Raw genomic sequence first — 17,360 nt, 5'->3', positions numbered from 1 at the left:
ACTATAAATAACTTCATTTGTCTCCTAGCAAATTTTGTGAGCTTGGAAAATCCTAATTAGACTAAAAATACTTTAAGATGAAACACTGACTGTTCTCTGTTTTGGGGAAGGGAGAAGGAAGGGACAGAGCATCAGTGATTCTTCGTCATAACATTCTGGGTTTTTACGTACACACACAAAAAAATCTCAAAAGTCCATAAAATTTCACTTAAACTCCAAATTGACCAAGGGTAAAAAGCCCCTCCAGTATTCAACTTCTAGTACAGCCTTAAAAAGACAATGCATTCTCATACAGTATTTGATTTAATGCCCATTTCATCCCAGATAGCATGATCACAAAAAACGGAACACTTGAAAGTGATTTGACAAAGAGCACCAGATGTAAAATGTCTTGAAGCTTACAAATTACACAGTGATTAAGCAGAGAGAGGACTTGAAAATACTGGGTTTCAAAGTTTTCAGCAGACCAACATATCTGTTCCATCCAGAATTTCTCTCGTACCTCCTGAAATGCTTACACAGTGAGATGCACCAGGAGCTAGATTATTAGCAATTCTGGTTTTGAGGTTTCATTATCTTGTCTCTGCAGCAGCTCCAGGGCAGAGAATAGCCACATATTAATATGCAGCTGAAGAACATGGACGCATTGGCCATTGGCCTCAGCAGAAATATTAACAGATGGGAAGCAAGGAAGAAATGTGCTGTTGAACTCCAATAACTAATGTTAAGAGAGCAAATAAGTGGACGTTAAATAATACTTCCATCTACGAATAATTATGTGTTTACTATTGGTTACAGGAAGTGCTCTGTGGAGTCATTTGGCATAATTTTTAAACTGTAATAAGAACACCAGGCAAAAGGACAGATGCTCCCTTTTATGAATGTATTAAAAAACAAACAAACAAGTAAATGAATGTTTACTTATTCTTCATGAACAACCGCCCACCTGAAGAAATTATGCCTTCATCTAAATGGGCCTTGTAATCCCAATGTACTCTTTATGTCGTGCTCATAAATTTCATTCCTCACACTGGCCAAGGATCACCATTAGCATCTGTACCTTTAACACCCTAGTTTTGAAGTCCAACACAAAAAGCAAAGGAAACACAAGTCTGCCTGAAAATTTCAAATACTTCAAAACTTCCCAATAGTATTTGTTTGAAACTTGACTGCTCACCAGAAGAGAGCAGAAACTAGAGCCAAGGATGGGAGAGCCAAGATCTAGGAGAGGTGAGCAGACACCACCAGCAGCCAAGAAAGGCAGCAGTGCCAGAAGTGTTATTTCCAGTCTTCAGTCATGACTTTTAAATCTCTTCAAAAAAAATTCCTTCAAAGCTCTTATCCACGCTAGTGGTTCTGGATACTCTCCACATTAATCACTCCTCGGAAAAGAACTGAACGTTGTGCTTGTGAAAGCAAAAAGCTCATTAAACTGCATGTAAAATTTAAAAATTAGCCCTTTCTAGCTTTTGGAGTCCAAAAGTATTGTGGAAAGAAGGCAACAGTGGAGCATCTGCAACCACTTTCAGTGAAGACAGAAGATACACCAGTGCTGGAGGCATGTTCAAGAGGAGCCTTCCTATGTGACTGATGCCTTCAGCATTCCAGCTTACTGGCTATTGTCACTGTTTGGTGCAAGGAGAAACACTGCTGGGACAAAGATAATTTTAATATAGCTGCACAAAAATCTCTCTTGGCCCACAGGGATTAGTTAGCTAGTTGTCTCCCCTCCAATTTCCAAGCAAGATTCAAATCTGTCAGCAATTTAGCCTCATGTACCATGTTAGCTTTTTTTTTGGTACTGATTTCTAGATGCTGGACTATATTAAAAACTATCTTTCAGTACCAAAAACAATCAGGATTTTTAGTACTGAACTGTCATTGATAAGCATCCAATGGTGCATTCAAGCTATTTCAGAGTAAGAATCTTTTTGGTACCATGCAATAGCAACTTGGCACTGAGTTGACCTTCCACATGAAAACAGAGGCTTACTTTTGAGAAACCAAAACCTGTTCTGATACATCTTGCAAAGACTCCTGCTAGAGGAAAAGATTGTGAGTATTTTGTTGTATCTGAACCTGAATTTTCTTTTGCTTTAAATGGATTCATTCTTGGGTTCCACGTAACATACATGTTCACATGTAACATACAGCAAGGTTTACTGTCTACTGAAGGCCTCTTACATTATCCTTCCTCCCAAAATCTTGTCTTTTCCTCTTCCATGCGGTTCACACAGAGCATGAGATCGCATTTTCAATGGACAGTTCTAATTTTGGGAACCATAATGTAGTGCCACGTGCATTTCAGGCCTCTTCAAATATTCTCTCCTTTATAGATGACAAACTGTGATCATAGCAAAAAAGCGTAACAACAACCATATCAATTCACAGTTCTAAGGTTATTAGTGACAATATTATTTCTTAAAAACATTCATCACCTATTGTTAGAAGTGACAAATTTTTACTCCATTATATAATTGGTTCTTATTCTCATATTATGTTTTGCTTTTTCCATCTGTTAGTTTCCATGAAGTTGCAACACAGTTTTGGCACAAACTAGGTAATTTCCATCACAATGTGTTCATCTTCATATTTTTGTCGAACATCTGGAATCATTCTCAATTTCTCAGTAGAGCGAATATTGCCCAAATCTTACTCCTTAGAAGAGTGGAGAAACTGGACACTAGATGATGCTGTGACTAGCGCATAGGGTTCTGTATCTTCATAACAAAGTATCTTCATTTACCAAAATAATTCATACCTACTCTGATTCAATTCAATGTCAAAAGAAATTCACAGAATACTTCTCATAATTATAGCTCAAGATAATCTAAAGAGTACTTGGAATAACAAAACAATACACTGTAACTATACCTACATGAAATTCCAAGAATTTCAGAGTATTTTCTGGAAGGTATAAAAAACCCCAAAACAAACCACAAACAAACCCCATAGAACAACTAGCAACTTGAAAGTTTGCAAATAATTTTTTTCCTTCAAGTCTGAAAACTTGCTTTTTGATGAGTTACGAGTTAATTGTTTTTGCTTTTCCTTATGGTTGTTTTCCTATTCAACCTTAATACAGTTAAGTATTTTCTTAATATTTGAGTCTGTTCTTTAATAGTATACTTTCATCAAAGTGAAAGGAAAAAATAATCTGATTAACAACCATTAGCTCTTACTAATAGTTGTGTCAATATTCAAAAATGGTAGATGTGAGAGTTCTACTAAATTATTTTGATTTATAGAATAGAGTATTTCATTTAGAAGGGGACTAAAATGATTGTCTAATCCAACTGCCTGAACACTTCAGGGCTGACCAAAGCCAAAGCACATTATTGCCTCTCAAACACTGACAGGCTTGGGGCATCACCCACCTCTCTAGGAAGCCTGTTCCAGTGTCTGACCAACCTCTTGGTAAAGAAATGCTTCCTCATGTCCAGTGGAAAACTCCCCTGGTGCAGCTTTGAACCGTTCCCACACGTTTTATCACTGGATCCCAAGGAGAAGAGCCCAGCACCTCCCTTTCCACATCCCCTCCTCAGGAAGCTGCAGATAGCAATGTGTTTGCCCCTCCAAACCAGACAAGCCCGAAGTTCTCAGCCGTGCCTCACAGGACATGCCTTCCTGCCCTGCCACCAGCTTTGTTGCCCTCCTCTGGACACATTCAAGCACCTTCACATCCTTGCTAAATTGTGGGGCCCAGAACTGCACACAGGACTTGAGGTGAGGTCGCACCAACACTACATGCAGCAGGACAATCCCCTCTTTTGACCAACCAGTTATATTGTGTTTGATGCATCCCAGGATGTGGTTTGCCCTTTTGGGACACACTGCTGACTCCCATTGAGCCTGCATAATGTGTAAAATTTATAATATTTGCTTTGTTAATTCATGAAATCACGTAAATTATTAAAATCAGGAACACTATAAACAAACTTATGTATATCTGCAGTATAGGACACAAAGATAAAACCCAAATTTTCCTTAATACAATGGCAAATCAATCTGTTAAAAGCCTCTTGTAATTTCTGGATTTAATTTTCAGATACAGAAATGCCCCAGATAGTTTCTTAAGCCAAAAGAAAAATAAAGGAAATTTACACCAAAAGCATGAGTTCATGTGGTGCTTTCCATGTTGTGGGTTTATTTTTTCTTGTGTGTTTCTTTTTTTTTTCTTTCTTCCTTTTTTCCCCACTCACAACAATTCCCAATTCAAAATAAGACCTCATTTATCTTCTAACCATTTCAGGCATTCTGTAAACACTTCCCCTATCTGCCTACAGGTCTTTACAGTTCTCCACTTTCAGATAAGCTGTCAAAAATATTCCAGACACCAGTGATGCATATTGCAAAAATTTATACAAGTCCATTTGCTTTTCCGTCTTCTCAAATCCTCAAGAATTTTGCAGCCAACTCCAGATAAAAGCCAAGCCTTTCTTCTGCTCAGATGTCTGTGAAGTAACACAAGCCAGTTCTTCAAGCATTAAAGGTAGTTCCAGCAGCGTCCAGACTTGTCTGGAACCAAATACTTCTTAGCTTACTTTGCACGACAAGCACAAATCCTTGAATATCCTTGCCTACCACACCTTTCCTGGCCAGCCTGCAACAGTACTCATACACCTTTTGCAACCATGTTTTCCAAGGCTTTGGAAAAATAAGTCTCCTCCATCAAAGCATTTGATTGGAGTGGGGTCATCCCAAGCACAAATACAGGCTGGGCAGAGTGAATTGAGAGAAGCCTTGAGGAGAAGAACTCGGTTGATGAGAAGCTCAACATGAGCCAGCAACGTGCTTGCAGCCCAGAAAACCAACCATATGCTGGGCTGCATCACCAGCAGCCTTACCAGCAGGTTGAGCAACGTGATTCTCCTCTCTACTTCACTCTGGTAAGACCCCACCTGGAGTACTACATCCAGCTCTGGGCCCCTCAACGTAAGGAGGACATGAGCCTGTTGGAGTGAGTTCAGAAGAGGGCCACAAAGATGATCAGAGGCTGGAGCATCTCTCCTAAGAAGACAGGTGGAGAGACTTGAGGTTGTTCTGCCTGGGCAAGAAAAGGTGCTGGGGAGACCTTATAGCAGCCTTCCAGTACCTAAATGGGGCTGACAAGAAAGCTAAAGATGTTTTTTGGGGTTTTTTTTGTGGGGGTTTTTGTGTGTTTTTTTTTTTTTTTTTTAAACAAGGCCAGTGATAGGACAAGGGGTCTAGTGGAAGGTGTCCCTGCCCATGGTAGGGGGGCTGGAACTAAATGACCTTTAAGGTCCCTTCCAACCCAAACCATTCTATGGTTCAGTGATTCCATAAAACAGTAAGGACAGATGTCTCACTGTTAACCTTTACACATCTTGGAGAATACATCCCTTTTCTTTTGTATATGGGCAACATTTCTTAGTTGACATCTTCCTCTTCAGAATTGAAATCACCAGTTTTGCCCTTCTAACTGGTAGCAGAGAGAGGTGATGAGTATCCAGATGGTGAAGCCTCTTTGTTCAGGGAGGAATCCTATTTATGCTGTGCCACACCAGCTGCTGGGAACTCGAGAGCTGCCATCCAGCTCTGACACACCATCACTGTTCCTCCTCTTTCCCACACCATCCTTACTCCTCTCCTGATGGAAGCCATGTGGTGGGCCATCAGAAGCAATATTCCCAAATAAATGCTCCACAAAGTAAACTATCTTGTTCCAGACTTCTATAGTTCACTACTGCTCAGGCTTCAGAAACGCTGTGCAATGTGCAAGTCCACCTACTACCTGTGCAATTTCCACATGCTTCATGCCAATGCCTTGTGAGCTGGTACTTGGCACTATACCCTTCAGTTTGTTGATCTGTCACCTTCCCAGACTCGTTCCCACATCTGCAGTTTTCAGTAGGTATTCAGAAAAACAACTCAGATTCCTAAAAGGTCAGTGAGCCACAAATACTGTAATTTATATGGAGACCTGCATGTATAAAACCATGAAGAAAACACGTTAGGCTGAAATTATGAAATTCCTGAATACACTGAGGTAAGAAAGATTAAACTTTTATCACTACATGTCAAGTAAACAGACAAGACTGATGTAACATTATGTAGATGTTACCTCTGTCTGAAAGCGATGACTCTCACAAGTTTCTGACTGGCTGTGCGGCCAGAATCCCAAATGAAGAATTGCTATTGTTTTTTCCCACTTCTACTCTGGAAATGATAGTGCAATGACCGTCACGAAAGAGTACATACGACTGTCCTGCTAACCACGCCAAAACATGTACAGTCATTAAAATGGGAAAAATAAAGAAAGAATAAAACTCATGTAAGCCAAACCATTAAAACCTGCTATGAATTGAACCTGAGATAGTTTAACTCCTTTCATGTTCATTTTGAGGAAGGGTATCTCAAAAAAGCATTCTCATTTAAAAGCCAGACAATCACACTCTATGTGACATAAAAAGAATCTTAAAACACATAGAGCATTAGCATGTGAAAGAAACATGTAGCAATTACGTCAAATACTGCTTTTTATATTTTATTAACAAGCAAGCATCCCTGGAACTGAGTCTATATAAAAAAAATACTTCATTAACCAATCAGAATACAAGGGAGTTATATAAGTTTATTTTATGCAACATTGATTAGTTTTGAAAATTCCCACTTTTAATGTTTTAATTTCATCTTTTATTTTTAAAAAAAATCACTAAAAGGACACAACCCACAAAAATACAATCTGTATCTGCTCTATATTTACAGATAACTGGTCACTATTAAGGCACAGATTTAAAACTAACATTTTTATGTAGCAAGTCAAATATTTGTGCATAATATAACACTAACAATACGGTACACTGTACTGTCATATTCCCTTTGTGGAATCAAAATAAGTGAGAAATTTTTTTCTTCCAGTGTGTTTTTTTTTGTGAAGCCCTATCGAAAAATAATGTTGTTCATGGGAAATTCTTCACTTTGGTGTAGATAAGCACTGCTCAGCAAGAGACCACATCAACTTAATACTGTAATAAAATCAGTTTCTGAGTATAGTATTGTCTAGATACATAGTATGTACTTACGAAAGACTAAAAAAAAAAATCTACGAGTGTAAAGGCTTTTTGATGCTTTTAAGTTTAGGCAAAATAACAAGAAGGGGTTGCAGAAAATTCTGTACAAAGTGTTGCTGAATATTTATTTCATTAAAAATATTTTATAAAATTAACATGACTGAATACAATTTTATTTGCAGACGCGAACACTTAAATGACAGCTTATCTGTAAGCACATATGTAGTCCATGCGAATGGAACTATCTACATGCTTAGAACTAAGAACGAGTGTAAAAAGTTTTAGAAATACAAGCTGTGGCTTCCACGAGGGTTTCCATGGAGCTGCTCTTGCCCGTGTAACACACAAATACAGATATGTGGATATTGACTTTTGGCATTGGGGCACAGAAACAGATGCGAACAACTGCATGTGTACAAGATGCATTTTTATCCATTCAGATCTGTACGATGGTTTTAAAATCAGAGGAAGCAAACTACTACTTGACCTAGAGGGGAAGTCACCCAGCTATACACTATTAAGTAGATATGGCTGAAATGAGTACTGAGCAGTTATTTTTTGCTAACCACAATGAGACTTTATATTATTGCTTGATCATCTGTGCCCTCAAGTAATAGTTTCTTTAATTTCCCTTTGTGTGTGCAAATTTCTCTATACATCATTTTGTATTCTCACCTTAAAAGAAAAAATCATCCATGGAAAGTGTCAAAACTATCTCTCACCCATTTTTGCATAAAAACCAACTACTGTAAATGTTATTCTAATGCCTTCTGTTAAGAGCACTTGACAGTGGTTTATGTCCATCTCAAAAGGCTTGTACACTGAACATAAATAATAGGCTACAGTAGAGGTAATTCACAATAGTTCTTATGGGAATGCTTTTCAACAAATTAATGCTTGGAAACTTCATATTGCATTGCAGAAATAGGCACTTCATTAATTCCTTCATTATATCAGAACCCTTCATAAACCCATAACAAGACATCTGTAAAGACAGAGGAATAATATTGCCAAATTATTTGGACTTTCACAGTATAAAGAATGCAACAGTTAGCTCTAGCCACTCATAATATGGACTCTTTCTGCTGAACATAACTTGTTTCAGAAATAGTTCATCTCCAGAGTTTTAAACACTTCTGCAGCTGACAATTACAAATCTAGATTGAATAAAACAGATGCTATTACACCTATTTTATGTAGGTCGCTTAATTGCTGCATGCATAGTCATGTAAGTAATATGCGTCATTTATTAAATGGCAACAGTGCTGTCTTGTCAAATTAGATTAGTTGTCTGTTTAATCAAACTGACAGCCCAGAGCTCTAGTTTGATGAATGCCTTTCATTCTCTACCATAAATCTGCAGTAGATCGGTTTAATCTGTTACATATTGTAAGTGTGTAGAATCTAAAAATAAAAGTCTGATATAAATAAGTGTCCTTTAGTGGCAGGGTACTAAAAAGAGCCCTTTGCTTTGAGACAACCATTAAAAACAGGTTTAGCATAACAGGCGGCAGTTAAATACGATGACTGCAAAGGGTTAATATTGCAAGGTCCATTTTGGTCTTTCATTGCATCTGTTACAGTGAGCGAGTATTATTTCAAGCAGCATGAGACTGCTTCCTAAGAGCGAACAGGTCTGGTCCACTAACAAGTGGCTTGATTTTTGAACAATCTCTTCAGGTAACTACCAGGGAGACAGAGGGAAGGAAAAAATCTGCATAACAACCACTTTCTAGTACCATTATAGTGAGATGTGACTTAATGCAGGAACACCTGAAAAAAGTTTGATTAGTGCCAATATAAAAATCGATATGGAAAGAGAGAAATAAATTTCCACAGGACAAGAAGTCAGAACATGTAAAGTGCAGAAAGACCTCAATAATTATTTTAAGCAGTACCAGAAAAATCCATCTTGATAAAAGCAAAATCTATGCTCTCTGGCATCCCAGCTCTTCATTCTTCCTTCACTCAAAGTAAAAATTCAGTGCATACATTATAGTTATAGGTAATAAAATACTAAACAAAGAGCCCTAAATTATTATTATTATTGCAAATTCTGTCCAATCTATGCGAGTAAAACATAACCCACATTTGGTGTTTTGAAAGACAGACAAAATGTGTTTTCTCTGGGTTGTTTTTTTTTTTTTTGGCACAGTATTGTGCAGACAAAACGCTTTGGTCCTTGACACCCAAACTCCCAAAGTGCAGAGGGTGGTGTGCAGTGAAGGCTGTCCACAGGATTGCCATGTCCATCTCTACTGCTGACTTTGAGCCACAAGTTACTGCTACCAGCGGCCGCTGACACTGGCAATGTCCGAGTGATACTGGCGCGGCAGTCGCCCGCTGGCTCCACCTTCCAGGAACGAGGCACGGATGTTGGACGGGTCAAAGAGCTTCCTTCGGTTTTTATTCAGTTCTATAAACACGAAAACACTCTCAGAAATTAATTTTAATATTTTGATACAAACCAAAACTCTCTCTCTATATATACACACACATATATATAAACAAACAAGATATTTTGGACAGAACACTCCAAACTGAAAATGCGCTTGTTCAATTTAACAGCTCAACATGACAGAGAGCCAGGTTAAGACTCATAGAGGCTGCTTGGAATGCAGGCATCTATTAGGTGCAATACTTACTTGGCACTGATATGGCATGGAGTAAATAGTATTTTGCAATATGGATTTAGCTCAAATTGACATAGCTGGAACACTTTTAAAAGGTTCTGTTACAATACTCAAAGGCTACAATCTTCCTGAAGGTACACACAATGCATGGCTGCAGCAAAACTACTCAATGTAAACTGAGATGAGAAAATCTTATTAGCATCTTGATCATCTCTCAGTGCACAAGTCTTTATTTTAAAATGTAACACTGAAGCAATATTTTAATAAGGACTTTAAGAAAAGAACAGATGCTCACCTCTCATTCAAACATGCATGTATTAGCAATTGCTCATCCAAAATATTTTTCCTTTCCCCACTTTTCTATTCTTATAAACAAACTCCATGATCTACAAATCACTGAAAGAATATATAGATTTTCATGGCTCTTATTAAAAAAGTATATTGCATTTTTATCCTTCTTAAATTGAAAAACACCATTCAGAAATGGAATCAGTAGAAGAGATGCAATTGGGACAAAAATGATCTAGGGTTACAAGGAAGCATCTGAGGAAAACCCTCTCATACAAATTCATTGCCTGGAGAATGACAACAGAGCCCTCCTATGTAATGTGAAATCTCATGCTATTTATTACACTTAGAAAAAAAATCTAGTTAGGCATTATATACCACAACACATCATAAGAAATTATATTTGGCCTTCATCTTTCTGCATGTGGAGTACAAGACAACCTTTTAATTAAAGTGGGTTGGAAAAATTCCAAGTAAGAGTTATGTGTTTCTTTCAAACCTATACATTTTGTAGAAAGAACTAGCCTTGGGAGAGGAGGGGGAAAAAAAAAAAAAGGAAAAAGCACACACACAAGCAAAAAAACCAAACAAAAACCAAAGCAGACGCTTTTTCCCAGTAGGATGATGGCTCTGCTGATCACTAAAGTGGAGGAGAGGGAACAAAAAGCCTGAAAACACCAGTTCTGAGTGCTGTGTCATGCTGTTCAGACTCTGCAGAGCACATAATCCCAGAGCTTCTAGGACCCACAGCTTGGGGCATAAAACAAAACTCACAATCTACTGTGAAACAAACTTTCTATCAAGCTCCAACTTTCAAAGGGGACAAAGGACTATGCAACTGCAGTCTTATTCAGTAATGTGAAAAGTCTATAAAGCCTGGTTTTAAGCACCTTTTGATGAGGAGCAAGCCAATATGACCCCTGTGGACTAGACTCATACTTTTCAGTCTTTCCAAGATCCTTTGTCAACCATAAACACACACCTGGAGCGAGAAAGCTGTAAACAATACTTAAAAAAAAATAATCAACAAATTATAATCTATGTAAATTACCTGAGATGGCAAGCAGCATTTTTCTTCTGGCACCAAAAGTGGTAATTCCTAACTCTTTCAAATCTTGATCAGTAAGAGTAAGGAATGTCTGCAGATCAATCTAGAGTAAAAAGAAATAGGGAAATTACGCAAAACAAGACTCTTCCAAAAACTATTAAGCCATAAGTGTGGTTCAGAATAGCTTCACAATTTTTTTCCTACCGCATTTTAGTTACTCTGCTAACCTTTTCTTTGCGCGTAAATGGCAATCAGGGCTTTCCAATGGCTTATTCAGACAGTTGCTCAATTTACTACTCTGTATTTCCGACAGATAAGAAAAATTGAGAAGCGAGCAGTTTTAGAAAAGCATAGAGAATAATTAATCTTATTTGTTTATGACTCTTGGGATTGAGTATTTGCCACAATTGCTATAATGTACTTGGGAATAGCCAGGTACGTATGTCTGTAGATATGGCAGGTGCTTCAGACTACAGCAGGTTAGCGGAGGACAACTGCTCAACTACTGGTGACACATTGGAGTTAAATCACCGAATATTTCACAGCCTTCCACCCTGTGTTCAACCATGTATGCTTGTGGGTTTTTTGCTCCCAATACAATTCACAGAAATGTAGTGGAAAATTGTTTGGTTTTCACTCTGGCCAAATCACTTGGCTCATCACACTTAACAACTCCTGAGTGAAAAAACAAAACACAAAACCCCACCTGTCAAACAAAAGCCTTATTTAGTGCTATAAACCACCACAGCCATCTCTCCTTTTTAGCAAGTGGCCAAGACAATAGGAAAGGATTAGTGGGTGGATAGTACAGGTATTATAAAACATGCAGAAGAGTGCAGTGGAGATAACCCCGAGGAACTGTACACAGAATTAACTGGGACACAGCTGGGTTTATTTGCTCAGATTGAGGACCTTGCCACTTTCAGACTGGTTGCAGGCAAACCCATGCCAAATCCAGCTGTGGTCCTTCCCCTGTTACCACACGAGGTACTGACACCCACATGAACATCTGTTTTGCTGCCTAGCCCACCAAATTCTGGTGGTGTAACACACACAACTTCCCACATACAACTACAGGACAAGCTCAGGGACTCTATATCTAAGCCAGTAAATCCTGCAGCTGGCCTAACCGTAATTTTGTGACACACCTAAATCTGTCGCCAGAAGAAAGGTTTAAACTTTCCTGGATAATAATAATAAACCAACGAACCAGTTTAATTCTTTGTTAAGCAGAAATCAAAAGTGCAGGACAAAAGAGCACTCTTGTCCAGGCTGGCTATCTGGAAATTGAAAGATGTATGATACAGTTTTGAAAGAATACCTCAGAAATTCTGTCACATATCGAGACTCCCTAGTGCTTTTGGTCAAGAGACAGAACTACCGCTGGAAAACGCGCTACAAACACAAAGGTGTCTTTCAAAGGAACACTGACCTCTTGCTGTTGGAATACATCTATGTATTTGCCCAAACCAAGTTTGCTGAACAGCTCGGGCAGATCAGATCCCTTGAACAGGCTGTTGAGGCTGCAGCCGTTGCTCCCTGTCAGCGAGGAGATGCAGTCCATGTAGTTACTGCTGCTGAGATAGTGCTCAGCTGGAAAGAAAGAATTGCACTTTTTAGTCACATCACAGAAGCACAGGATTTTCTGTCATATCAACATTATATTCCATTAGGTTGTTAAATTAACAAAGTATTTAAATCTTTATTGGTCAGCAAAAGAAGTCTCTCAGTGGTCTGACAGAGTGAACAGCATAAAGCATTTTTTAAAAAAAATTAAGTTCCAGTGTTTGTTTTCTATGGAAAGATATTTGGGTGAATCTTTTAAGCAATAAAATGACATTATGTTAACTATCACATGGATACAACTCAGGAACTTATACTGGGGAAAGAGCTGAAAGATCACACTCTCTTTCCTCCTCTTAAGCACTCTCCTCTTTTCACCGGTGAATATTTTGGAAGACGCCATTGCGCACAAATGCGACCAGCCCCTTTTGGTCTGGATGGGGAGAAAGCCATGTTGGAGCAATTCCTGGTGAAGGAACTACCGAGTAGCCACATGATTTGGCTATTATTTTAGTACAATACAGACCAAAAAAAGCAGCAATATTTTTATAAAAGACTAAAAGTGGAAATACACTCTCTATACAATTTTAAATTAGATTCCTAAAAAGTATATTTTTAAAAAAAAAAAGTTTCCAGGGTGAGGTTCTTAAAAAAACCCCAAGAAAACGGATTTAGCAGTGCAATCCCTTTCCTCTGTGTGCGCACACTGATAGTATGTAATCACGCAGTCAATAATTATTTTTCCTCATGCTGCATGAGAACAGGAGAGCTCCCTGGGAGTGTGTGTCCCAGGCATCCGTGCGAGCGGGGCTGCTGCTCCCTCTGTGTTACAGACACGGAAAAGAACAACATGGAAAGCATCAGAGGCTTTCAACGGAGGTAAAGGATTCTCTCCCAGATGACTAAAATTTAGACTGCCCCAGAGACTCCTGCTATGGCCTCCAACTATAGAAAGCCAATAGGATGTGAAAATCACCGTTTTTCACAACTGGCTATGCTACATTTCTTATTTTCTGGGCACAAACTAGTTAGAAGCATGTGGAATCAGATTTACAGAGTTTGGAGAATTTCTGTCAACCTCATCTCCATTTTGGAAAAGAGATTTAAAATACAGTAAACCATTCAATGTTGAAAATGTGAACGTTAAGTTTGACAAATCAAGCAATAATTAAGTTGATTTTTCAGAATTTAAAGGGTGATGCATCAATTTCTTTACTATCAGAGTAAGATAACACTAGAAATATCCAGGCAGAAATTCATGATCCTACACTCAGGGCAGATGATGAAAGGACATGTATTGAAAACTGAATATTAAGAAATACTTCTTACTAGTGCAGCCAGCTATGCAATTGTGTTGAAGATGACTTACATTTTAATACTCCAGCGCCTATACATGAAGGGAAATACATTCGTCCAGCCAACTCATAAGTATTTTTTTGTCCCTCCTCTGCACATTTCAGTCTCTGGGAAAGCTACAGCTACTATAGAACAGTTTCCCCCCAAATATATACATGTTTCTAATTTTAGTTTAATGCATACGAAAATACATTTTTAATCCTTATTTAGTTTTATTAACCTCAAGCTTCCATTTTTGCCCCACTAACTTGGAAGCACCCATGGCTTCATTTCAAAGATAAACTTTTAATCTCATTTGTTCTGTGAGTACTTTTTAAAAGTCATGAATAATTGCAAGTATACCAACCACAAATATTTTCTCTAATTGATGCTATCCTTTTTTAGGCTGTCCAGCTTTTACTATCTGTTTACTTTGCAGTTAATCTGGGATTTAGTTTTTATTCACCTTTATAACAAAAATGCAAAACCAAAAAAATAAAACCAGCCACAGTAGTTATTTCCCCATAATGCAGTTAGTTAGTATAGACCAGTATTCTCCACCTAATTTTTTTCACTCTTTCAGAAAAGCTTATATTAAGTTATTAAAAAAATTGAATTAAGTTTCAAAGAGTTAAACTGAAGTAAAAATTTCAAATTGTTCAAAAAGTAAGTACAAAATTTACAGCCTGTATCCATGGAAACAAGTATTTAAACTCACATGCTAGGCCATGCCAAACATATGGACAGTCGTCTTCTATCACCATAAGGAGAATCATGTTTTAAAACTCCACATCAGCACAGGTTATGACTTCTCCACCAGTGAGCAAATAGCCCAATAAAAACCTGGCTGCTGTTGTTGCATTGATAACAGAGCAGAACAATGTAGTCTAGAAATCAGCTTTTATACTGGTCTGTTTGCAGTACACCTTGAAAAACTCCTTCCAAGACGGCAAAGAGCTTTCAGCAAGAATGCCTGGGATTTAAAAAATTTCCTTAAAAGTTTTCCTTTTGGACCATTATTCCTATATCATGCGACACAATCTTGCATATGCTTTCCCTTTTCAATCTGTAAAATAGTTTACTTCACAGGTGTCAGTAATTTAAATCCCTAGTGATGTCAGGAAACTTTTTTTTTTAAGATAAATATTCATTGATTTTTTTTTTTTTTTTTAATCAGATCTTAAGAAATTATTAACCTGATTTATTTTGTTTCCTTTTGGGGCTGCCAATTGAGGAGACAAATTCATTATGAGCTGTGGGTCCAAGCCCATTCCGGTCTCTCCAGTTATCAGATTCGCTGCCACTTCCCAGGTGCTCTCGACTGTTGGACCGCGAGAGAGACATCGATGAACCCTGTAAATCACAAGAAAAAGATTTGGGCAGAAAAGAGAAGTTTCATTGTGACTGAGAGCAAAAAAAGCAAACAAAACCAAACAGCTTTTAATGTTTGCAAACATTCTTTTGGTAGTTGATCAACAGTCAAATAATTGCAAACTGGACACAAAACCAGCAGGTGTGGTTAAAACATATGCAGTTTACAGATTTTAAGCAGAAATTATTTGAAGACCATGCTTCAAAATAAATTGCTCAATATTTCCAAGTTTGTTTCTAAAATGTTCCATGGTATCAAATTCCCACATAAATTCTAGACAAAGCAGCCTATCAACTACATGTTCCCTTCCCCTATAGGGAAGGGAACATAACAGAACATATATCTGAAGGCAAGCGGGTCAAGTACACAATACAACAACAATTCTGCAATGGTTTGTGAATTTGCAGATTTATTTTTTAAATAATTTTCATATTCCTGAGAATTACTAATTAACTCCGATCACTGTGAGTCAGAATGTTCCAAAATAAGGCAAGAGTATTCCCTGAAAGCAGCAGTTAACTATGGAATTGGGAGGGCACGTACCCCAAAAAAGATCGACATTATTGACAGCACACACATGAACTGAAAATTGTGGAACAAAATGAACAATTTAATTCTATACACTTACACCAAATTCTAACTGAAAAGCAAAACTTAGGAGGCAGCAATCTTTTCTACTATTCAGGAAAATGGGCACCACTGAAGAAAACAGGTGAAAGTTCCTTGTAACTGGCAAAATTGGGAAGGTATGAGGTATGGTTAGGATGACTCAACAAATGAAGAAAGGCAGGAATTGACTTCAAGTCTTACAGAAGGTTACAGAAGAACAAGAAGAGATAGGGCCTCTACATTATGTTAAATCATAGTGATGGCTAAGAGGCGTGAAGTAAAAAAGACATCACCCAATGTTTCTGCAAAATCAAATGCAAAGTAAAATACCACAGTGAAGATGAAATATGTTTGGCGAACTTGTTTTACAAATTAACCTCCCAGGCATTAGACTATAATATCACTACCACATCTGTTCAAAGACTTCAGCACATCTCTAATGTGCATGCGTACGGAGGAATCGTGGCAGCACTGCTGCTGATACCACAGATGTTGAAGACTGCTAAATAGAAGGAGGACACAAGGAGTCCAGGTTTTTTAGCTTCCCCAGATGTTTCTCCAATAGCTTATACCAAACAATGGAAGCAGGAGTCCTAACACTGGAAAGAGCTAAGCCTGTGGTTTGCACAGACTCCAAGTGACTACGATACAGTGTTCCTGGTTAGAATGACATGCCTACTTAGCAGCTTTTAGCAGCACATCATGGTTTGAGGGGAAAACCTCATCCCAGCTCAATCAATATAGAAAAGTATGTGGAAAAAAAAACAATTTGCAGATTTCGCATGTGGCTTTTTCTCTCCCTCTAGTCACCATTGCAAGCTCATCACATCTACCCAAACCTATTACATGTAGTTGAATGACACTAAGTTCACACGTCAAGTGGGGGACACCGAAACACATTTTTACCATGGTTCAATATTTGTTTTGCATTAAGAGACAGGTATATCATAGAAAAGCTGTATAAAGTCCCAGTCCTGAAGATACATACCATTTACATTTTATATAAGTAGGACGGAAATAAAGAAAAAGGTGCCTCTGTGAAAGTCAGTGAAGATTACAAGGAAACATGCTAAAGAGCAACTTCAGAACACCCTTGAAATCAAGGAACATAAATCCCCTGCCAGATTCCCATGGTGGGACTCTGAAGAGACTTGCTGGACCCCACAGCTGCCTTCTCCCCGGGCCCAGTGAAGAGTGCAAATAGAGAAAGCTCTTCCAGTTCTACAGCTTTGTCAACAGAAGACAAGACGAGCCACAGACATTTCTTTTTCTAACACTCTCCTCTACCATGCAGTGATGCACATGATATTTATCTGTTCTATACATACTGGTTACAAAATTTCTACCACTTGTCTACAACTATTGAGATATTTGATCCCTTCAGTTATTTTACGTTTCTTTAAACAAATATATTTTTCAGGAGCAGACTTCTATAAAGCTAGAGTAAGATTTATAAAGCTGATATAACTTTGTGTGTT

At 38.0% G+C, this 17,360-nt stretch overlaps 1 protein-coding gene across 2 annotated transcripts in view; it reads right to left on the bottom strand.

Moving 5' to 3' along the window:
• Window positions 1-6,597: 6,597 nt before the first annotated feature.
• The window catches only part of BICC1 (BicC family RNA binding protein 1), a 105,193-nt gene continuing 94,430 nt past the window's right edge, over window positions 6,598-17,360 (bottom strand). For both annotated transcript variants that reach the window (XM_065639390.1, XM_065639391.1), the window contains 4 exons: window positions 15,098-15,254; window positions 12,436-12,596; window positions 11,007-11,106; window positions 6,598-9,450 (listed from right to left, as the gene is read on the bottom strand). In XM_065639390.1, the coding sequence (XP_065495462.1) occupies window positions 9,320-9,450; window positions 11,007-11,106; window positions 12,436-12,596; window positions 15,098-15,254 (549 nt within the window). In that variant the 3' untranslated portion in view covers window positions 6,598-9,319. The remainder of the gene's footprint in view (window positions 9,451-11,006; window positions 11,107-12,435; window positions 12,597-15,097; window positions 15,255-17,360) is intronic.

This window comes from Caloenas nicobarica, chromosome 7 (assembly GCF_036013445.1).
Source record: "Caloenas nicobarica isolate bCalNic1 chromosome 7, bCalNic1.hap1, whole genome shotgun sequence".
NCBI classification, from domain to species: Eukaryota; Metazoa; Chordata; class Aves; order Columbiformes; family Columbidae; genus Caloenas; species Caloenas nicobarica.
Note: the sequence above shows the minus strand (reverse complement) of the source record. Positions and strands in the feature narration are given on the sequence as shown.